This window comes from Aquarana catesbeiana, linkage group LG01 (assembly GCF_042186555.1).
Source record: "Aquarana catesbeiana isolate 2022-GZ linkage group LG01, ASM4218655v1, whole genome shotgun sequence".
Taxonomy (NCBI): domain Eukaryota; kingdom Metazoa; phylum Chordata; class Amphibia; order Anura; family Ranidae; genus Aquarana; species Aquarana catesbeiana.
In genome coordinates this window covers 250,402,551-250,425,894 of record NC_133324.1, presented here as the reverse complement: position 1 = coordinate 250,425,894, position 23,344 = coordinate 250,402,551, and the positions used below count along the sequence as shown (strand labels likewise).

General features: G+C 46.5%; 1 protein-coding gene across 1 annotated transcript in view; it reads right to left on the bottom strand.

The window, feature by feature from the left end:
• AACS (acetoacetyl-CoA synthetase) overlaps positions 1–23,344 on the bottom strand; it is a 138,251-nt gene that overhangs the window by 48,868 nt on the left and 66,039 nt on the right. Inside the window, exons 9-10 of the mRNA XM_073627917.1 lie at positions 12,668–12,748; positions 11,934–12,058 (exon numbers count right to left, since the gene is read on the bottom strand). Coding sequence (XP_073484018.1) covers positions 11,934–12,058; positions 12,668–12,748 — 206 coding nt within the window. The remainder of the gene's footprint in view (positions 1–11,933; positions 12,059–12,667; positions 12,749–23,344) is intronic.

Sequence of the window (23,344 nt, the reverse complement as noted above, 5' to 3'; positions counted from 1 at the left end):
TGGAAGGGACTTCGGTCTTTACTGACACAACCCCAAAAATTGGTGCGGCACTAGGACAGGAGGATGTCAGCCATGCTTTGCAAGCACTGGGGGATTTTCACTTACCAAAAGTGGATGGGACTTCAGTGTCCACTTGTATACCCCAGGGGTGCTGGACGGTCGGCCCAGATCCCCAACAGCGTGACGGAGTGAGCCCGGTCACCCTGTCTTCTCTCCAGCAGGTGAAAAGACTCCAGGGAGAAGGGCCAGTCCAAGCCTCTCCCCAGCGGCGGGGATGTTCTCTGAGAGATGCAGAGGTTGGCTGGGTGAGTAATTCTCTGTTTGGAACAATTTATTTGGGGTACTTTGTGGATACCGGCATTGGGGGACTGGAACTACTGACTAACTTCGGAGTCAACCCGTCTGGGGTCTCCTCCTGTGTTAGTCTCCTGCCGAAAGGGGAGAAATGTGACAGACCTAGCCGGAAAAGAGGCTTTTGGAGGGGACTGACGGCTAGCCTCCTGCAAACCGATTATGGGCCCTGGCATTTGGGGGGGGCGGTGCTCTTTGTGAGCTGTATGTCTGGAGACCCTGGAGGTGGCTTTACTTTAGATTCAGGTCCATGTCCCCCAAGACACACAGACTCTGGGGACCCTGGATATGCCATTGTGATGGGAGTCACTAATAGGGGCACAAGGTGAATGAGAACCCCACTATGATCTGTGCTAGTCAGAGACTCAATGCTGTATATATGTGTATATAGAATGTGTACTGTTTGCTGTGCTACTTTGGGGTGGGGCTGTATTCCAATGTTCTATTGTGTTTGTCTGCCTTGGATCACAGGATGTGTATTGCTGTGAGGAAAGAGGGAGGGAGAATTCTTCCAGCAGCCCCCCTGTTAAGACTGTTTACTGATGAGAAGTTAAGCACACCTGACCTGTGTGTCCATTGTTATTGGACAGTTTAACCCGCCCTGTTTTCCAAGGGTGGGGGGGAAATGCTTTGGAGTGGGATCTGTATAACATGTGTTTTTTTGAATAAAGATTCATTCCTGCTTGGAACCTGAAGACAGAGCTGTGTCTCGTTTTTGGGGGTGGATTATTTGTATGGGTTCCTTGTTTGGCTGATTGGAGTGTTCGGTAGCTGCCTTTGTGTTTGGGTTTGAAATGTCCTAAACGACTTTAACCCCTTTCATACTCGGGGTGTCGTTACACTGATATTACATAATTTCTCTTACCAGCATTTCCTGTACTAAGAGTATTGACAAAACTATACCCATAGCAAGATATGTGGCAGCTAATGTATACAGAACAAAGCAGTACAAGGAAAGATATCCTGACCCTTAATCAGTCACTGGAGGGGTGCACATTCCCTTCTGACGATAATCTGAGTAAGCACCACCACAGCAGGACACAAAAGGACAGTATGACAATGCAAAGTATTGTGGGCCTATGGACTCTTGTGCAGCAGCACACCTGCTGTGGTGTCAAATATTAGTGCCATTATTAGAGTAAACCTATAGGAGATCCACCTCTGCACTGGCTGCGAACTTGTCACATGCTAAACTTGTATTTTTTGGTTTTGGATGGAGTGGGGAAAGGTTAGACCCACTGCAGGTTTTTTGCAGTCTGTGTCCTCGCTGGGGAAATTTACTCTATTTGTCCTAGCGACCACTGTCACCAAGACAAAAAGTGAGTGTAAAAACAAACATTTAGAGGGGTCACTTAAATAAGAGGTGTAATGGGACAGGAAATGAATAAAAATTTCCCAAGCTCACAGACCACTCAGTATAACCTAACACAGGTGTTAAGCCCTTTTTCTATTGTATCCAAAAATAAAAAAAAGTTTTGGCTGCACATGTATTCTTGTGACAGAACCCACTGTCACTGTGTTTTGGAGGGGGCTGTGGGCTGGCCTCCTACTCACAGACTATGGCCCAGCAGAGAACGAGAGACTTGGGGACAAAATGGCTTGGGATAATGCAATTATGTCTCTATATACATTGCTTCCTTCTCCCCATCCTCCCCTTCTTGTTATTGTGTTTAATTCTGTTAGGTCTTAGCACGTAGACAAAAGGTATGGAGACCCATCCCAGTGGAGGATGTGTAAGGAGGGGCTGCCTGCTTATCATAAGCCCCTTTATGTGCTTCAACAGTAGTTTCTGTTTGAATGTACAAGTGTTGAGTTCCCATTGGTTCTTCCTTGTCCCCTACCCACTCTATGACAAGGCTAAGGGGAGTGTACCTAACTGTGTTTAAAAGTGTATGTTTTTGTACTTGATAAACAGTTTATGCTCTGCATGTTTAACCCTCGACACCTGTGTGGTTTGCCTCGTGATTGGGGGGTTAAGGGCTGATTATGGTCTGCCGGCTGCGGATGCGTTTGGAGAACAGGAGATACAGGTCTGGCGCAGATGTCCAGCCAGGGTATCGGAGATCCGTCACTTTGGTGGCAGCAGTGGGATGTCTCCTGCAGTCCAGGACATCCAAACCACCACCAGGATTCAAGATCCGGGGAGCCGCCGCGGAGTGGTACGGGGACCGGCCAGCATGAGAGCAGAGTTCGGAAGGTGGCTGCAAGGCATGCGGAAGCAACATCATGATCCGCCGGCAACTCTGGCAAAAGACGCTAGGCAACGAGCGGCACCATCAGGAGCAGATCCTTCCCTCCTCCACAGAGATGTACTGGATGCAGTACCATGCGCAAAAGGTGTTCCTGTGGGAACGACCGCGAGCCGAGTGGAAGACTGAGCTTGGAAGATTGGTCCGGGAGGAGATAAGGCAGGACACCAGCTATAGAGCCCTCCGGTGGTTTGCAGCCCAACTGTGGCCAGGTACAGCAGACAGCAGCCCGACAGAAGGCGTTGGCTATGGTGGCGTGGGGCTGCTCAATCTAAAAAAAAAAAAAAAATGTATGTAGTCCCAGGCTTTGGGAGCAATGGCGAGTGGCAGCTGGAAGACATCCTTGACTTCCGAGATGAGGTTCTGGACCTCCCCGAAGAGGCGTGTGACGTGGAGGAACTGGAGTTCCTGGTCGAGCAGAAATAGCAGCTCGAGATTGCCTACAAGTGGCTGTTAGATGGTGATCAGCAGCACGGCATGGATCCCGCTGCCTGGGACTGTCCAGGAGAAGTAGCAGACAGTTGCAAAGATGCAGAGGAAATGGGGTCGGGGGTGCACCTACATTTTCATATCCTAACCGCAATGGAAGAAGCAACAATGATACAGAGGACACTGCGAGCGCCAGAATGCCGGAACGCACAGGAGGTTCCCCAGGCAGCGAGGGAAGCCGATAGCATAAAGGTCTCAGAAGGGGGAGTTAAGACGGGTGCTGGAAGGCTGGAAGATGGTGATCGGCAGCAAGTCCAGAATATCGCATCTGGTGCCCGAGCAGAAGAACTGGCTATGAATCAGAGCTGGCCTCTGCCCACCCTCAGAGTTGGATCCGGAGGGTCCGAGAGATGATCTCTGTGAGCGGTTTCCCCAGCAGCAGATATCTCCACCGGGAGTGGAGAAAGCAATTCTCCCTCCACAGCAATCGGACCCTAACCCAGTGTTCATCCCCCCAGCAGAAGAGCTGGCTTCAGGGCAGAGTGCCACTGGCCTCCGCCCAGCCCTCAGTATGTTTTCGGAGGGTTTGGGAGACGGCCCCTGTCAGAAGTCGCCCCAGCGGCTGGTCACAGAACCGGGAGGGGAGAAAACCCTTCCCCCCTCTCCAGCGGCTGATCTCTACCTTTGTATCTGTCCCCCCAGCAGAAGCGCTGGCTACGGGGCAGAGCGCTGTTGGTCTCTGCCCAGCATCAGAAAAAGAGACGGAGAGTCTACACTGGGAGGAAAGTACCTTTTCCTCCCCAATGGCTTAGCACAATCACGTTCCCCAGCAGCTAAAGCGCTGGCATCGGGACAGGGGGTTATTCACCTCTCCTCAATACCTGCAACCCAGCCCCGGATCACAGCAGTGCGGACAGACAGTCTCCGTTTTTATTCATGGGAGACCGTATGTGCGGTTTTGCTCCCCAGCACCAAAGTCATGCTGTTCCTTTTGCTGTTTGCCTGGGGTGGGAGTTTGTGACGAACGCAGGTCCAGACCAGTTGAGGGTCAGGGACCTGGTTAGTCAGTTTTCAAGGGGAGAAATGTAACAGAACCCACTATCACTGTGTGTTTTGGAGGGGGCTGTGGACTGGCCTCCTACCCACAGACTTTGGCCCAGCAGAAAACGAGAGACTTGGGGACAAAATGGCGTTGGGATAATGTAACCATGTCTCTATATATGCTGCTTCCTTCTCCCCATATTCCCCCTGTTATTGTGTTTAATTCTGTTAGGTCATGGTACGTAGACAAAAGGTATGGAGACACATCCTAGCGGGGGGGGGGGGTGAGTAAGGAGGGTCTGCCCGCTTATCATAATCCCTTTGTGTGTTGCAACTGTAGTTTCGGTTTGAGTTCCCATTGGTTCTTCCTTGTCCCCTACCCCCTCTATTACAAGGCTAAGAGGAGTATTCCTAACTGTGGTTAAAAGTGTATGTTTTGTACTTAATAAACAGCTTATGCTCTGCATGTTTAACCCTCAACACCTGTGTGGTTTGCCTCGTGATTGGGGGGGTTAAGGGCTGATTATGGTCTGCTGACTGCAGGTGAGTTTGGAGAACAGGAGACACAGGTCTGGCGGAGGTGCCCAGGTGGAGTATCCGAGATCCGTCACAATTTTAAAGGTCATTCACACAGTAAGCAGTAAAAGGATAGTAGATGATAAGGATAATGGTCCTAGAGGTTGCATCTTCTGAAAAGCAGTAGCTTCTTCTCCTTTAAAGCATTCTATCACTCACAGTAAAAAGAAGGCTTTCACAGTGAACCTTCAGGAATTGTTTATGGGATATGAACATGAGTTTATTTGCTGCTCAGCCTGCAAACTTATTGCTCTACTTTCAGCCTATAATCATACATGCACAATTTCATACCAAAGTCTTAGCAATAACAACAATTTGAATGTGTCCTTTGAGAGTAAAACATTGATTAGAAAAAGTAAGATTTGGGCAGCTTTTTAAACCCAATAGTATCACTACGATTCCATTAACCTTTCCATGGAAAGAGCCATCTCAGTGGGATGTAACCTTTCATCAGGGTACTCAGCTAAATGTCACTGGGGAAATACTGCAGAGATGTCAAAGCAGAATAAAAAAAGCACAGTGACTCATTTACTACCACTGTACAATGCACTGGATAATCAGAACACAGAAGGCTCACCGAGCTCTCAGCAGAGTTCTGTCCTCCCATGAAGAGCTCATAAAACAAACTTTGAATCTTATTTGGGTACAATGATGCAGGCAAAAGACTGATACAGAAAGTAACTGTATTCAGCACAACAATGTACCCTTCACTACTTGCTGACAAGTTCATGACCACCCACATAGGCAATAACGACAGATTTGAATCGTTTCAATTAGGGCAGTTCATATTATGCGCAGTGACTGACGTTTTTACTGCACCTAAACAATCCCAGTCACCACAACAGCACATAGAAAACAACTGCGTTTAACGTGAACTGAATGCAACATACCTGTTGTGAATTCAGCCTTAAAGTGACACTAAAAGGTTCTTTTTTTTTTTTTTCTTTTAAATAACATATCATACTTGCCTCAACTGTGCAGCTCGCTTTGCCCAGAGTGGCCCTGATCCTCGTCTTCTGGGGTCCCTCTGCAGCTCTCTCGACTTCTCCCTGCATCAGATAACCCCCTGGGAGAAGCACTCACCCGTGGGGTTACCTTGCGGGCACGCGTCTGAGTCCAGCATTCGATGTCCATAGACGCCGAATGCTGGACTCGGCCCCGTCCCCCGGGGGCCGCGTCATTGGATTTGATTGACAGCAGCGGATGCCAATGGATGTACTGCTATCAATATATCCAATTACCAGCCCAGAACCCCCTATCAGAGAGAGGGCGCGTCCCCGTGGGACAAGTTTGAGGGGTCAGGTAAGTAAAATGGGGGGGCTGTGGACCGGTCACTGACAGGTGTTTTTTCACCTTAATGCATAGGATGCATTAAGGTGAAAAAACACAAACCTTTACAATCCCTTTAACGTTTTAAAAATCTAAATTGTTTAGCTCATCCCTTCCCTTAGAATATGTTGCAATGTCCACCAGAGTGTGATCTGTGTCCCCCCCAAGTAGTTGGCACATCTTCATATGTAAAACTGCACATTTATTGTATATTCTTTATAAACCTTCAACAATCCCGTAAAAAAGAATGCATTTTGGCCTGGTTTTATATATTCCTGAGGCGGTACCAACCAACATTTTTTTCTAACGATTTAAAAATACATTTCTCATATCTGTTCTCTCAAAAAAACTTAGCGAATATTTGAGCTTAAGTTTGTAAGCTCATAATGGTTTTTTATCTTAATGCATTACCTGCATTAAGGTAAAAAAGTACCCCGCTACCTAATCTATCTACCCCCATCCCCAAACACCCGAGTCACTGATCCAGCTGCTGCTTTCATAGGGCATACTAAGAGCAGCAGGACCGATAGCCTCCTGTTGTTGTCAAACTCCTGTGAAGAGGGACGGAAATTACCAGCCCTTTGATTATCTATGGACACGCACAGCCCGGATCAAGAGTACGCATGTAGGGGTGCCCCCTTAGCACCTGGCTTAATGAGTGGGCACTCTTAGGAAGGAGGAGCAGACAGCATTAATGGGGGACTGCCAAATAGGAGGTAAGCAACTGCTCTGTGCAATACCGTTGCACAGAGGAGAAAAGTACTGTAGAACATTTAATTAAGAAAAATTAAAACATCTTTTAGGCACCTTTCACACGGACTGCTCAGGAAAGGGGGATGGGAAGAGCGCCCCCCCCCCCCCCCCAACCATACCAGACCAAAAAAAAAAAAAAAAAAACACACACTACAAAGGTTAAGTAATTTATTAGGCAGCTCCGGGGGTCTTCTGCCAACTTCGGGGGTCTCTCAGGCCTCTTCTCCCTCTCTCCGGTGTCCTCTCCATGCTCTCTGGTTCTTCTCCGGTGCCTTCTTCCTTCTCCCGGTCTTCTGAGACGCCTTCTTCCCTCTTCTCTTCCAGTGATGTTGACACAACGCTCCCTTTCGCTGTAATGCCGTGAGTGAGGTCCGCAACCAATTATATAGGCATGGGGAGTGGCCACCCCGCCCCTTATATTGTCACAGTCCCATCATGCCCCGGGACTGTGATGACATAAGGCGCGGGGTCACCAGGCGACATCACCCGGTGGCCACGCCCCATGCCTATATAATTGCTTACGGACCTTGCTCACGGCATTACAGAGGGAGCATCGTGTCAACATCTCAGGAAGAGAAGAGGAAAGAAGACGTCTCAGGAAAGAAGACCGGGCTCCTCCGCTAGCAAAAGAGCAGCAAAAGAGAAGAAGATAGCGGAGGAGCCCGGCAGAAGGAAGAAGGCACCGGAGAAGAACTAGAGAGCGCTGAGACGACGCTGGAGAGAGGGAGAAGAGGCCTAAGAGATCCCCGAAGTCAGCAGAAGACTCCCGAAGTCGGAAGAAGACCCCCGGAGCTGCCTAATAAATTACGTTAAAAACCAGTGTAGTGTGTGTGTTTTTTTATTGACACTTTTTCCCCCAGGTGAATGGGTAGGGGTACGATGTACCCCATACTCATTCACATAGGGTGGGGGGCCGGAATCTGGGGGCCCCCTTATTAAAGGGGGCTCCCGGATTCCGATAAGCCCCCCGCCCTCAGACCCCGACAACCAACGGCCAGGGTTGTCAGGAAGAGGCCCTTGTTCTCATCAACATGGGGACGAGGTGCTTTGAAGTGGGGGGGCCCACAGGGCTCCCCCCTTGCCCCAAAGCACCAAACCCCCCCATGTTGAGGGCATGCTGCCTGGTACGGTTTAGGAGGGGGCGCTTGCTCGTCCCCACCCCCTTTTCTGACCGACCGGGCTGCGTGCTCGGATAAGGGTCTGGTATGGATTTTGGGGGGACCCCCACGCCGATTTTTCGGCGTAGGGGGTTCCCCTTGAAATCCATACCAGGCCGAAGGGCCTGGTATGCTCTTGGAGGGGAACCCATACCGTTTTTTTTTATTTAAAATTTGGCGTGGAGTTCCCCTTCAAGATTCATACCAAACAGTGCCGGGCATTGGCGGGGATCCAAGTCGGATCCCCGTGCTTGTTGCTCATTGGGAAAGGAAAAAACATTTTTCCTTTCCCGATGAGCAGCTCGGCGCTGTTATCCACAGCTGACACAGTGCACTGCGATTACCTAAATCGCTCCTGGACGCAGTCAATTCTATTTTTTCTATCCGCACCAAACCGCATGTAATCAAAACGCAGCTTAACGCAATGTGTGAATGGGGCCATAGAAAAGCATTGTGTGCTTTTACCTGCGGTAGAAAACTAGAAAATCCGCAGCTAAAAGCACCATTCTATCCGTCCGTGTGAAAAGGGCCTTATGCCGCGTACACACGGTCGGACTTTCCGGCATACTTGGTCCGGAGCCTGCCGAACAATCCGACCGTGTGTAGGCTCTGGCGGACTTTTTCCCAAAAGCCTGCCGGACCTAGATTTGAAACAAGTTTTAAATCTTTCCGTCGGCAGAAAGTCCGCTCGTCTGTGTGCTGGTCCGACGGAAAGCCCGCTCGTGTGTATGCTGGTCCAACGGACCAGATACGACGCGAGGGCAGGGTATTGCATTTCGCGCTCGCTGCAATAGGAAAAACTAATTTTCCTATTGCGGCGAGAGCGGGGCATACCAGGCCCTTAGGTCTGGTATGGATTATAAAGGGAAGCCCCTACGCCGAAAAAACAGCATGGGGTCCCCCCTAAAATCCATACCAGACCCCGATCCGAGCACGTAGCCCGGCTGGTCAGGAAAGGGGGTGGGGACGAGCGAGCGCCCCCCCCCCTCCTGAACCGTACCAGGCCGCATGCCCTCAACATGGGGGGGTGGGTGCTTATGTGGGTGGGTGACTTATATAGGCGGAGACCCCGCCCCCTTATGATGTCACAGTCCCTGGACATGCTGGGACTGTGACGTTTTAGGGGGCGTGGTCACCGTGTGATATTGACCACGCCCCCTAAAACGTCACAGTCCCAGCATGCCCAGGGACTGTGACATCATAAGGGGGCGGGGTCTCCGCCTATATAAGTCACAACGGAGCCCTCAGAGAGCAGTCCAGCCGGAGAGAGCGTCGTGTCAACATCTGGAGAAGAGAAGAGGGAAGAAGCCAAGAAGCCCAGAAGTCTGGACCTCCGCTGGCAAGAGAGCGGCCTGAAGACAGCGGAGGAGTCGGCCGAAGAACTGGAAAACCGGGATAAGAGGAACCGGAGGGACCCCCGAAGCCGGAAGAAGACCCCCGAAGCCGGAGGAAGTCCCCCCCCCGGAGCTGTTTAATAAATTATTTTAAAAACCTGTGTAGTGTGTTTTATTATTGACACTTTTTCCCTAGGTGAATGGGTAGGGGCACCATGTACCCCATACTCATTCACATAGGGTGGGGGGGCCGGGATCTGGGGGCCCCCTTATTATAGGGGGCTCCCGGATTCCGATAAGCCCCCCGCCCGCAGACCCCGACAACCAACGGCCAGGGTTGTCGGGAAGAGGCCCTTGTCCTCATCAACATGGGGACAAGGTGCTTTGGGGTGGGGGGGCCCCGCAGGGCGCCCCCTCCCTCAAAGCACCCCCCTTCCCCATGTTAAGGGCATGCGGCCTGGTACGGTTCAGGAGGGGGGGCGCTCGCTAGTCCCCACCCCCTTTCCTGACCGGCCGGGCTACGTGCTCGGATCGGGGTCTGGTATGGATTTTAGGGGGGATCCCACGCCGTTTTTTCGGCGTAGGGGCTTCCCTTTATAATCCATACCAGACCTAAGGGCCTGGTATGACCCGCGGCGGGGCTCGCAAGGTGTCAATCTCGCCAATAAAAGCAGCAAGATTGACTTCCTTTTCTAGTCCCGTCGCACCTGAGTCACGTTCAAAATGAACGGACTTGTCCATGTGTGGGCAAGTCCGTTCATTCTGAAAGTCCGCCGTAACTCCGGCGAAAGTCCGTCGGAAAGACGGGCGGACTGAGCCCGCCGGAAAGTCCGGTCGTGTGGGCAAGTCCGTTCGTTTTAAAGTCCGGCGCACCTGGCGGACAAAGTCCGTCAGAAAGTGTGTCGAACCAAGTATGCCAGAAAGTCCGATTGTGTGTACGCGGCATTAGAATCACTTTAATATACAATAACCGATATTGAACAACAAAATTCCCTTAAATTTAGGGAACAGTGTCACATTTTTTGGCCTACAGTCTTACATAGTAGCACATCTACTGTGGTGTCCCGCATAAGTGTAATTATCTGATTTTTTTTTTTACATCCAGCTCCTGTGTCAGGTTGCACATGCATAGGACAATCTGAAGAAATTCAAGAGGAAGATCTATATTATCCAGTGGCCAATATCACACTGATGGCTTTTTTTTCTAAATAACAAAGGCACGCCTCTTAAAAAACTATTTTAAGCTTTTAAGCAGTTCCCGACATGAACTTTGTTTGGAAGAACCTATACATACCTCATGAAGAAAAAATAGCTTTGATCCGATCTTATTTTTGTTATTTGGGCAAATATTGATGCTCGTATCATCTTGAAAGCAGATGACATGAATAGACATGCATTCCATACAGCACACAGCATGTGAAAATGAATGTGATTGTATACAGTACAGTCTGTTACCTCTGTGGCGATGTACTATACTTCTCTGCAATAATACACCGTCAGGGCAGAAGGAAAGCCCTTAGATATGCTGAGATGTCCAAACAAGTAAAACAGATACAATACAATTCGCTGAACGAGAAGTATCTATGTACAGTAACACAAAGCAGCCACTTTGTTGTCTGTCTACAATGAATGCAGAGTACACTATGGAATTCAGCTCATACCTGGCCTTTGCACTGCATAACCAAATAAAGCCCAGTATAATGTTAGATGCCTGTAACATAGTACGAATACTAAATGATAACATATTTGAATTAAAAAGCAGCTTACTTTTGGAGTGAAGTCTGATCAGAGTTAATGTCTCTAGTGCTGTGTAAAGGTTAATTAGATTGTAAGCACAAGAGATGAGCTGCCAGACTGTAGCTAGTTGAAAGCAAACTGGTCAGGTTTACAACCTTTTTAAAGCCAGTGTTGCACAAGTTGCCTGCAAGTACTTTTGTTCTCCAAAATCCTTTTCTGCATGCTCCTGATCTGGGGGTACACGCAGAATAGAGCCTGACTTGGTGTACCATCCCTTTTCAACAGATAATGGGATTTTGAGGATAGTTTTGAGTTATGAGATATGGCAGTTAAATACTATATGTGATCCTGATACTTATTTTTTTATTATTATTTTTTTTTATTTAAATTTTTTTTTTAAACAAGTTTTTGAAAAAAAAACACTTTCCTCACAAAGTCTGTACTGCTTAGACTGGATGAAAGAGTGAGCCTTTTGAAAGCTTGTGCAAAAAATTTCACATAGTACTTATATGTTTTGCACTATACTGGCCATCACCCCACACGTGTTGCATTTATAATACTGTTTTTCAAGACTTGAACTGCAGAGTTCCATTTTTAGGAGTTGCATTCCCACATCTGTTTACTGCAAGTTTACTGCTCCATGTAACAGGTCACCCTGCCAGACTCTGCTCTCTGCCTCACTCTTTGACATAGGTGGCTCCACAATTTCTGTCATGAGGCAACATGTGTCAGATGGAGGAGTCTTGTGTAGGGGTACCTTACATGGAGAAAAATAATTTCTGAATGAAGGAACTTGAAGCGTGGCTCGTCTACATGCAGGAATTCAGTTGTAGGGGTTGGACATGCCCTAATGTTTCCCAGCACACAGCTATGGGGAATCTCATAGAACCTAGAGCATTGTGCATTTCTATTGCAGCTTTACATTAACGTGTCATGCGCTGAAAAACCTGGCAATTTTTTTTTTAGTGAGGTCTTACCCCAGTCTGTCCACGAGATCCCAAAGTATGTTGGGATTAGGAACAAGAGGAGACCCATCATACAGCACCACTGAAGCTCCAGTAGCTATAGCTGTAACCAGCCAGTTCCACATCATCCATCCAGCCTGTAGAAAAACACATCCATATTACCAGTTCCCAAGCTAATTGTACCACAAAATATCAAACCAATTTAGAAGATCTGAACTCGACTTCTGCAAAACAGAAAATATAACAAGTATTAAATGTGCATCTCGACTATTTCAGGTGGCTACACTTTCAAAAGTGTCACGCTGCTATAGCTTAGATGACATGGCCTTGTATCACTTATAAGTTTACAAGAAAAGCACTAGGAATAGTCCCGCCTGCAAAACATACCTAAAAATAGGACAAGATAAACAAATACTGGGTTGTAATCCTCTAACACCAAAAGAGCCCAGCTCCACTGCTGGTAATCATTGCCCAACTCCAACCACAACTTTTGTTTGATAGTCTCTCACCCTTTCCCACTATTAGGTTTTTATTACTATACATGTGCCTTTTATGAAGGATTCTTTTTACTTCTTGTTGGAACAGGAAGTGACATAGGTCTCTCCATGTAGGACACAGACTAAACACATTTTTAGTAGACTGAAAAAGATTCAGCTCTTCTGACAATGTGCCTTCCTGTAACGAGTTGGAGTTGAGTAAAAGCCACAAGCAAACAAAAAAAAAAAAACCAAAAAAAAAAAACTTACCGTGGTGTAGTACATGATGAAATCACTGCTAGTAGTATTTCCATGAAGAATATGCTCTGACAAATGTTTAATTAGGGTACCCTAAAATATAAACCAAAAAAAAAAAAAAAAAAGACACATTAGAATGTACTGCACAATTGTGTGTCCTAAACTTGCAAAAAAAACTTGGTTACAAAATATTAACCAAAAACAACTTTTAACAATCTTTTTAAAAGATCAATACATTTGTTTCGTTTTCAGTGGTAAGGGGGGGGGGGGGGGGTCAAGAATAGCTGGCTTTTTTATCTTCCTAAATGGAATCATTCTTTTAGACTGCTTCTGTAGTGAACAGGTTAAAAAGACACTGCTCGTGTCTCACGGAAGTGCTGAGGACACAGCAGCTCTGTAGGTGAGATTTCACATTGCAGTCAGCAGGCAGACTTGTGCACCGTTCACACATCGTCTGCTCTGCTGACGTATTGTCAGAGGAGCAAATGGTTTGAGATAACTGTTTGTTTCTGCATTTTAAGATCTCCAGAGCAATGACAACAATATGCTTTACTGGATGTGACAGATACAATAACATCAAGTAGCAGAATTTATAGTATATACACTTAAGATATCCATTTGTCACAAGAGAATAAGCCTCTGCACTCTGCCATTAGAGTAAAAGGACATGGGATAAGACTATGAAAAGCTCTACGCTCTATAAAGGTCTGTATTGTAGTAACAAACACAGAACTTTGAATCTATAGAATCAAAGGATTGTCTATAGAATAAGGAATTAATAGGATCCGAGATGTCCAAAGGATGGAATACCTAACAGCCACTCTGAATGACTCTCTGGACAGGCATAATAGGTTTTGGTTATGGGAGTTGTGGCAAACCTTTGAATATTCACCTTGACCAATACCAGTCATTATTATACGTACCCTGCCCCCTTCTTCTCCGGTGGTGGTGGTGGTGGTTGTGGGTCTGCAGGCTCCACTCAGTCATGGAGTGCATCGGATAGCCTCTTTTTCACATTTTCCTTTTCTTCTAGGAATCCAACTTTATCCACTATAAGGGCCTATGATATTGTCAGGTATTGAATTTTTTGCCCGTATGCGTGCTATATATCTTCACTAGTTATTTCTCCTGTGCTATACTGCAATTGCCATGTGATGTTTTGATTGTTTGTTAGGGCTCTTGCTGTATTCTTTGCGAGCCGAGTTGGATCAACCACATAGGAACCCACTCAGTTTATCCTTGCCGGGGGAAGCTTTGTAAAAAGCAATCTGGACTTGATTGTGAGATATTGTGGATTTTTAGCCTGTCCTTCATACCTTTTTATTCCATAAAAAAAAAAAAAAAAAAAAAAAAAAGTCCCTTTTCCTCCAGTCTCTGCTATGGAGCGGCAGATGTCAGCGAACACATGTCCGTTGACAACCTCCGCCATCCGATCCTGTCTGCCAAAAAATAGAATTTTTATAACAGCTTACCTGTAAAATCCTTTTCTTGGAGTACATCACGGGGCACAGAGCCATAGCATTAACTATATGGGTATATAGGCACCTTCAGGTGATGGTCACTGGCACACCCAAGACAGGAAGTTCACTCCCTATATAACCCCTCCCCTTACCAGGAGTACCTCAGTTTTGTAGCAAAGCAATATACACAAATCCCAAAAGAGGGGAGGGAGCTCTGTGTCCCGTGATGTACTCCAAGAAAAGGATTTTACAGGTAAGCTGTTATAAAAATCCTATTTTCTTTAACGTACATCACGGGACACAGAGCCATGGTATTAACGATATGGGACGTCCCATAGCAATGCTATTTGAGGGGAGGGAGACACAACCCGCAGGGCGCCCACAGACTTGAGGACCTATACTGCTGCCTGCAGCACACTGTGCCCAAAGGCGATATCCTCATGCCTTTTTACATCCACCTGATAAAACCTGGTGAATAATTGTACTGAAGACCAAGTTTCAGCCTTACAGATCTGAGTCATGGAGGCCTGGTGATGCACTTCCCAAGAAGCACTAACCGCTCTGGTAAAGTGTGCCTTGACTTGAAAAGGCGGAATCTTACCTTTCAAACCATAGGCCGGAGTTATAACTTGCCAAATCCATTTAGAAATACTGGATTTCGACGCTGCCTGTCCTTTCCTAGGACCTTCTGGCAGCACAAATAAGACATCAGTCTTCCGGATCTGAGTAGTGGTCTTTAAATAGACCTTAACCGCTCTCACCACATCAAGACAATGTAGTGACTTCTCTTCCCTAGAACATGGTTTTGGAAAAAAGGATGGTAGGACAATATCTTGGTTCAGGTGAAAACTTGAGACCACTTTAGGCAGAAAACTTGGACAGGGACGCAACACGACCCTGTCCTCGTGAATAATCAAATATGGCTCTTTACAAGAAAGAGCAGCTAATTCCGAAACCCTCCTTGCTGAGGATATAGCAACCAAGAACACTAACTTCCTTGTCAGAAGGACTAAGGGAGTATTCTGTAATCGGTTCAAAGGGCTGTTTTTGCAACACTGACAAAACTAAGTTAAAGTCCCAGGGGTTCAAAGGTGATCTAACTGGAGGATTAAGCCGCATCACCCCTTGCATAAAAATCCGGACCAAAGAATGCAAAGCAAGCGTTCTTTGAAATAAGACCAATAAAACCAAGACTTGGCCCTTAATAGTACTCAAGGCCAGCTTCATCTCTATCCCTAATTGTAGAAAGGCAAGAATTCTACCTATCCTATACTTCCGAGGGTGCCAACCCTTGGAGTCACACCAGGAAACATAAGCCCTCCAGACTCTATAATATATGATTCTGGAAGCTGGCTTCCTTGCATCAATCAAGGTAGAGATAACTGACCCGGATAGCCCACGTTTCTTCTGAATATGGGTTTCAATAGCCAAGCCATTAAATTTAGAGTTTGTAAGGAAGGATGGAATATTAGCCCCTGTGAGATTAGGTCTGGACGCAGTGGAAGGAACCATGGATCCCCCAGCGCCATCTTTACGATTTCTGCATACCAGGACCTTCAGGCCATGCCTGGGGCTACAAGAATTACTGGCTTTTTTTCCAGCTTGATCCTGCAAAGAAGTCGTGGTAGCAACTGAATAGGAGGAAATGCATAAATCAGTAAGAACTGATCCCACTGGGTCACCAACACATCTGTTCTGCATGCGAGTGGATCCCTTGTCCTGGACAAAGTTAATCAACTTCATGTTGAACCTGGACGCCAGAAGTTCTATGTCCGGAGTCCCCCACCTTTGGCAAACAACCAAAAAAAAAATGTCGGGGTAAAGGGACCATTCCCCCGGGAACAACTGTTGGGGACTCAAGTAGTCCGCCTGCCAATTCTCTACTCCAGGAATGAAAACTGTCGATAGGCACAGAATATTCCTTTCTGCCCAAGTTAGAATATGGTTCACATTCCGCTGCACTGCGAGGCTCTTGGTGCCCCCTTGGTGATTGATATAAGCCCCAGCCGTGGCATTGTCGGCTTGGAACCTGACAGGACAACCCCGTAACCTGAAAGTCCAGGCCTTCAGAGTCAGACATGCCCGAATCTGTAGGATGTTGATGGGCAAGGTTCTTTCGGTTCTTGACCACTGTCCCTGGACAGTTGTCTTTTCTAGCACTGCTCCCCAACCTGAAAGGCTGGAATCTGTCCCTTTTCTTATCTGTCATTACCACTTTCCAGATAACTGGTCTGAAGGATCTTCCGTTCAGCAGATTTCGGGTTACCAACCACCAACTGAGGCTCTGGGACACCCTTAGGGACAGCCGCATTGGCAAATCTAGAGCTTGAACCATTTTGTTCCAAGCAGCCAGGATGTTGTTTTGTAACAGCCTTGAATGGAACTGGGCATAGGGAACCGCTTTGAATGAAGCCACCATCTTTCCTAACAACCTCATGCAAAGGCGAATGGAGGGATCTCTTTTAGACCTGACCATCTGCAGCAGCTCTCTGACGTTGATCTTTGCCTGAGGCAAAAACACTTTTTTCTGGGCTGTGTCTATGATCAGACCTAAAGTACTCCAGCCTTTTTAGTGGTTTCAAGGAAGACTTCTCTAGGTTGAGAATCCACCCTAGATTTTCCAGGTATTTGGTTGTAATGCGCATGCTTTGCTCCAAGCGGGCCACTGACCAGTTTATTAGCAGAAGATCGTCCAGGTACGCCAAGACTGTTATGCCCTGCGCCCTTAGCATGGCTAGAGGTGGAGCCAGAACCTTTGTGAATACCCGGGGTGCTGTAGCCAGCCCGAAGGGCAAGGCTACAAACTGAAAATGATTCTGTTCTACCTCGGACGGTCTACCTCAGAAACCTTTGGTGAGCGGCAAATATAGGAACATGCAGATATGCATCTCTGAGGTAGATGGATGCCAGAAGTTCCCCTCCTTGTAGGATAGAAAGCACCGACCTGATTGACTCCATGTAAAAAGAGCAGACCTTCAGGAACGCATTCCGATTTTTGAGATCTACAAATGGGTCTGACATCTCCATTCGGTTTTGGTACTGTGAAGAGGTTTGAATAGAACCCCAAACCTTGCTCTTCTATGGGGATTTGCATGATCACCCCTTAAGTGAGTAGTCGGTCCAATGCCCGAAACAGAGATTGCCTTTTCCCTGGATCTTTGGGAACGTTTGACCTCAGAAAATGAGGCGGTGGCAACTCTCGAAACTCCAGTTTGTAACCTAGAGCTATTGTGGAGACGACCCATCTGTCCTGGACTTCCTCCTGCCAGACTTCTGAGAAGTGCAGAAGTCTTCCCCTCACCCTGGCGAGCGGGGGCGTCCCTTCATAATTAGGCTTTAGAATTCTGCTTTGCAGGTTTCCGTCCCCAGGACTTCTTTTGGGCTTGGGCCTGACCCTGAGGCTTTCCTCTAGACTCTGACGGTGGAGGCCGTCACAACTGCCTAGAGGAAGATGCCCCTGGCCCTGGAGAAAGAGTCCGCTTAAATGAAGGGCATTTATTCCTTCTTTTGAATGGCAAAAGAGTACTTTTCCCACTTGAAATCCTTTGGATGTAATTCTCTAAATCATCCCCAAATAGCCGATCCCCATGAAAAGGAAAACCAGTCAGGAGCCTTTTGCATGGTGCTTCAGCTGACCAATTTTTTAACCACAGAATCCTTCACATGTGCACCAGCACAAGCGCGAGGCGAGACGCATGGTGAATAGAATCCTTGATGTCGTAAATGGCAAAACATAATGCTCTTAGCAGTTTGGCCAAGTCCCGGGCCTGTTGTACAAGAACCTCCTTAAGGACCCGTTTAAAGTGGTCCTTCGGGGACTGACAGATGCCTATTGCAGCGACTGCAGGCTGAGAAACTGCACCTACCAAAGAAAAGGAGGATTTTAACAGGAATTCCAATCTTGTATCTGTTGGATCCTTAAGCATTTGAGCATTGTCTACTGGACAAGTTAGACTTTTATTCACACTGGATATAGCAGTGTCAACTGCTGGCACATTCCATCTTTTGGTGAATTTCTCCTCCATGGGATAATGAATGAATGAATGAATGAATGAATTAGTGACTTTTATAGCGCTACCTATGCGAACTGAATCGCCTCAGGGCGCTTTTTAACCTACCAGCATGGTCGGGATTTGAACCAGCGACCCTATTGCTGCTAGGTGAGAGTGCTACCCACTACTCCACTGTGCTGCCCCATAAAGTACTGAAAACCTTTCAGGAGGGAGAAAATGCTTATCCGGATGATCCCATTCAGCATAAATAAGCTGTTCCAGTAATGCATGGACGGGAAACGCATGCAAAGTCTGTGGAGGTTTTAAGGAACCCAAAGAAGAAACAGAGCTTTCGGCTGACTCAGTTAGGGGCAGTTTGAAAGTGGAACGAACCATCTCTGTAATATTGTACCAGCAATTTCTGAGATTGCGAGGCTGAAAAGGGTTCTTCCCCTGTTGATTCCTCAGAAGAGGAGTCATTGGATTGCCTTTCCTCCTGATCCCCTGAGGGTAATACCTCATCCTCCACCCACTATTCCCTTGATAAAGGGTCTGAGGTGGGGGAGGGGGATCTACCACGCTTCCTCTCCCTTTGGATGGAGGATGCGATTAAAGCCGCTAGTCTCTCCTCTAGCCCCAGCAGGGCGGAGGAAAAGGCATCTTCAGTCACATAAACAGGGGCTGAGATGCCAGCAGCAGCTGCAACTCCCGCCAGTCCCACTGGCTCACCCTGGCTAGCCACTTCTGGTATTTCAAGAGAAGATGACAATGTGGAGGCATGACTAGAATCCTCAGTGCATTGGGTTGATGCTTTAGGTACCTTTTTTGAGGTGTTTGCACCGGCCTTTTTGGGAGGCATAGTCCTAAGCACAAAAGCAGAGGTACTGAATAAAACACACCAATCGCCGAACTATAGTCTAGCAAATGAAAATGGCCGCTAATAAAGTTCAGCCTAATGCTGAGTGAAATGTGTTCCCTTTGGGAATGCCTGTATCATCCCCCTAACGTGCTCCCAACGCTCCTGTGCCTTGCCTGCCGGCCCTCAGCTGCAAACTGACAGAATTCTGTTTTCTGAGCTCTGTGCTTGCCCCGTGTAATCCACGTGGACGCCGCGTCCCGTACATGGCGCCGCAGTAAGCCCCTCCATTATTTTTAAAATATCCCAGTTCCCGTGCGCGGCGCTGTTCAGATCTGCCTTGCAGATTCCATGAGAGGGAGGGGGGAGGACACAGAAGGGGGATACTCAGGAGGAAAAAAACATCTGGAAAGCTGCCGCACCCCCTGGAGGGGGGGTGGGGGGAGCACAAACAAGCTGTTGTAGCCTCCTATCCCTTCTTCCCTTTCCAGCTGCAGTAAGGTTTACCCACTTGCTAACTTACCCTGCAATCCAAGACTCCCCTCCTTGAAGTGCTCCTGATGGCTGGGACCCAATATACTGTCTAATGCTGACAGCTGAGAAGCAACGTAATAAGGTATATGCATTTACTCCCTCTAGTGGAGATTTTAGGCATTAAAACATTCCACTCACAGAAGAAAATCCTAGGTGGACTTTTTACAGTTCCTAGGCTTCTTCACTTACCTTATCCCCGCCGCAGGATTCATCTGTTATCAGACAGATCCGACCTTCACCCATCATGGCGGGTTATGTTTAACAAACCTTCAAGGACCGGGTCCCTTTTTATCGGGGTTCCACTCACTTGGACACATTTAGCACCCCGCCAGGAAAACTTTATGGTAATGTAAGCATGACCAAAGCACTGGGTCCCGGGGCCCAGCCCTCCAAAGAGAGGCGTTACAGGCAAAACCTCGTTCTTCTAATACAAGGCCCGGGTACCATCCACTTTGGACTCAGTGGCACTTTGGGTGGATCCGGTCTGTAGAGGTTGTTTAAATCCAGTAAGGATCCCTCTTCACTCGTGACCAACACCTTAGACACCTGAAGGTGCCTATATACCCATATAGTTAATATTATAGCTCTGTGTCCCGTGATGTACGATAAAGAAACAGACAGATGGTGGCCCCATTCCCCGTCCAGCGGATCGGATGGAAATAGACAGGCGGCCCATTTCCACCCGACTGCCCCATAGAGGAGAGCGGGACTGTGTCCGTGAGACCCCCCGCTGAGCAAGTGGATTCTGCTTTGAATGAATGTATGTTGTATATGCCCGTCCCAAAAAAACAATGCTCTGCGCTTAGTACAATATTCTAACGGTGTATGTGCGGCACATGAATAATTATATGACTAGTAGCAGCTGCTTAAATAGTAGAACATGTATATAGGCAATAATGAATCAATTAAATTAGATAAATATATAAATACACAATTATAAATATATAAAGTATCTCTTCAGTATTGCAGCAGCGCTGTGCACCCCAATTAAACAGGGTCTCTTTCTTAATCTATTTCAGAAAGTTCAAACCCAGATCTGATAGCCAGAGTCCCACCAATAAATAATCAAGATGTATTCTGTGAGGGTAGTAATCCTTTCACCAAGCGATACACCACGTGCTGGGGTCCACAATGAAAACTCACTCACCAGAAATCAGATCAATAAAAGCCTTGATTAATAGTAGTAAATCTGCATCAATATCCAAAGCGACCACCAGATGTCAGTATTATTCCCAGTAGTTCCAATAGGATATGTAGAAGAAACAAAAATGCTCACATAGCGTGATACTGCTAAACATCTTTATTTGAACCATCCAAACATCCCCTTAAAACAATGCGTACCAAAATTTAATAAACATTGAGCAAAGATAACAAAGTGCACTGTGCCTGATTGCGTCCTCCAGTCGTGAAAACCTGTCAGGAGCGCTCCCTGTGTGTAACCACAGTCACCCGCTTCCTGGTTCCTCGGTTGGTGGAGCGCATGCGTCACTTCCTGTGCGACACGTCCCTAACGTTTCGTCACTTCCTGGACTTCTTCTGAGGGCGTGACACACAAGAAAGGAGGCCGGTATTTATATAAGTGGCAGGCGGAACAGCCAATCAGCAGAAGCAGACGCCCGGATGACTCACACATCCCCGCCCCTAATGCTAAATACTGTCAGCAATGTGTGAAATAACATCATCCAGACATTCTGCTCCCACAGGTCGTATTAAGCATGACAATACCGGTTCTAGTGGAAGATGACCTAATGCATAAAAAACAAGTACCTTGAATACCTGCAATCATTCAGTGTATGTGGCGCGGACATTGATCCGCAGCGCTATCATTGAGCAAGCACACTTTCAGTATTCAATAAAACTGATTAAAATATTCACTCTCAAAATATAAAAGTTTTCAGTAAACAAGAATTGTCTAGCAATTTTACATCATACATTGCTTATCCTATGAAGATAAAAAAAAAAAAATCGCTATGCAGTTGCAGCAATACTGAAGAGATACTTTATACTTTATATATTTATATATTTATAATTGTGTATTTATATATTTATCTAATTTAATTGATTCATTATTGCCTATATACAAGTGGATTCTGCTTACCAGAGGTGAAAGGGGTCTTACTATTTTAAGGCACAACTACAATGGACAGATGATACAGCCATTGTTGGATCAACAAAGCTGGAAAAAGAGCCTGCCCAACCAACTGCATTACTGTAGGCCTCTGCTCGGAAGTGTTCGGATGACTCTGCTGTGGAAACAGGAATCCACCCCATTTACATAATCACATATCTAAAGTTTCGCAATCCTGATGGGCTATGACAATGCTATACGAGTCAGCATGACGACCTACATCCAGGTGCACAGCATCTAAGTCTAGATTTACACTTGTGTGTCGGCATTTTCTTTTCACTATATTTTTATTGGGTTTGTACATTACTAAAATAACATAGTACAAGGTTAGACACGATAAGAGGCCAGCTGTAGATGCAGAACATACATAAAATGAATAGGCATGCACTGTATCCCAGGCAACAGGTATGCAAACTATGAGGAGACAGTAAACACTTAACCTTGGCAAACCATACCCAAATGTATCTTAGTACTGAAAGGAATATGAAACAAGTGAGAGTTATAATTTTAAAGTATTTGTCAAAAGATAGGTAGGAGGAAGTGTTTAATCCAAGGGGCCCAGATCTTCTTGAAGATGACCATTCTAACATTCCTCCTGTCATTTTATCAAAAATCATGGTTTTAGTCCTGTTCTTTACCTCACCGGAAATTCAGGGCTAGAGATCTCCACACCTTGGCAATAACTTATTTAATGGCTGTAAAAGTAAATTTTAACTAATGGGAAGAGATGTTGACTGGTGCTTGGCTAAACTAGGATTTTTGCAGTGCTGTGTTATGCAGGTGGTCTAGAATGATGGCTATTTGCCTATAGACAGTAGGGAAATTTATTATTTGATCCCCTGCAGGTTTTGTAAGTTTGACCACTTACAAAGAAATTACAGGTCTATATCATTTAAAATACACCTATATAAAAATTAGAGACAGAATATCAACCAAAAATCCTGAAAAAACACATGATACAAATGTTATAAATTAAGTTGCAGTTCAGCGAGTAAAATAAGAATTTGATCCCCAAGAAAAACACGACTTAGTACTTGGTGGAAAAATCCTTGTTGGCAAGCACAGAGGCAAGAGGTTTCTTGTAGTTAGTGACCAGGTTTTCACACATCTCAGGAGGGATTTCGGTCCACCCTTTTTTATAGATCTTCTCATCCTTAAGATCTTCTAAATCCTTAAGGTTTCTTGGCAACTCAAAGTTTAAGCTCCCTCCATAAATGTTCTATAGGATTAAGGTCTGGGGACTGGCTAGGCCACTGCATGACCTTAATGTGCTTCTTCTTGAGCCACTCCTTTGTTGCCTTGGCTGTATGTTTTGGGTCATTGTCATGCTGGAAGACCCATCCATGACCCATCTTCAGTGTTCTGGCTGAGGGAAGAAGGTTCTCATCCAAGATTTTACAATACATGGCCCCATAATGCAGCAAAGTTGGCCTGTACCTTTAGCAGAGAAACAGCCCTAAAGCATAATAATTCCACCTCTGTGACTGACTGTAGGGATGGTGTTCTTAGGGTCATAGTCAGCATTTTTCTTCCTCCAAACATGGCAAGTCCCCCTAAAGAAGGCACATGTACAGTCATGCCAATGAACATCTAAAGCGTGTCAAATAAGACCAAAATTGAGCTATTTGGCATCAACTCAACTCGTGTTTGGAGGAAGAAAAATGCTAACTATGACTCTAAGAACACAATCCCTACAGTAAAGCACGGTGGCGGAGACAT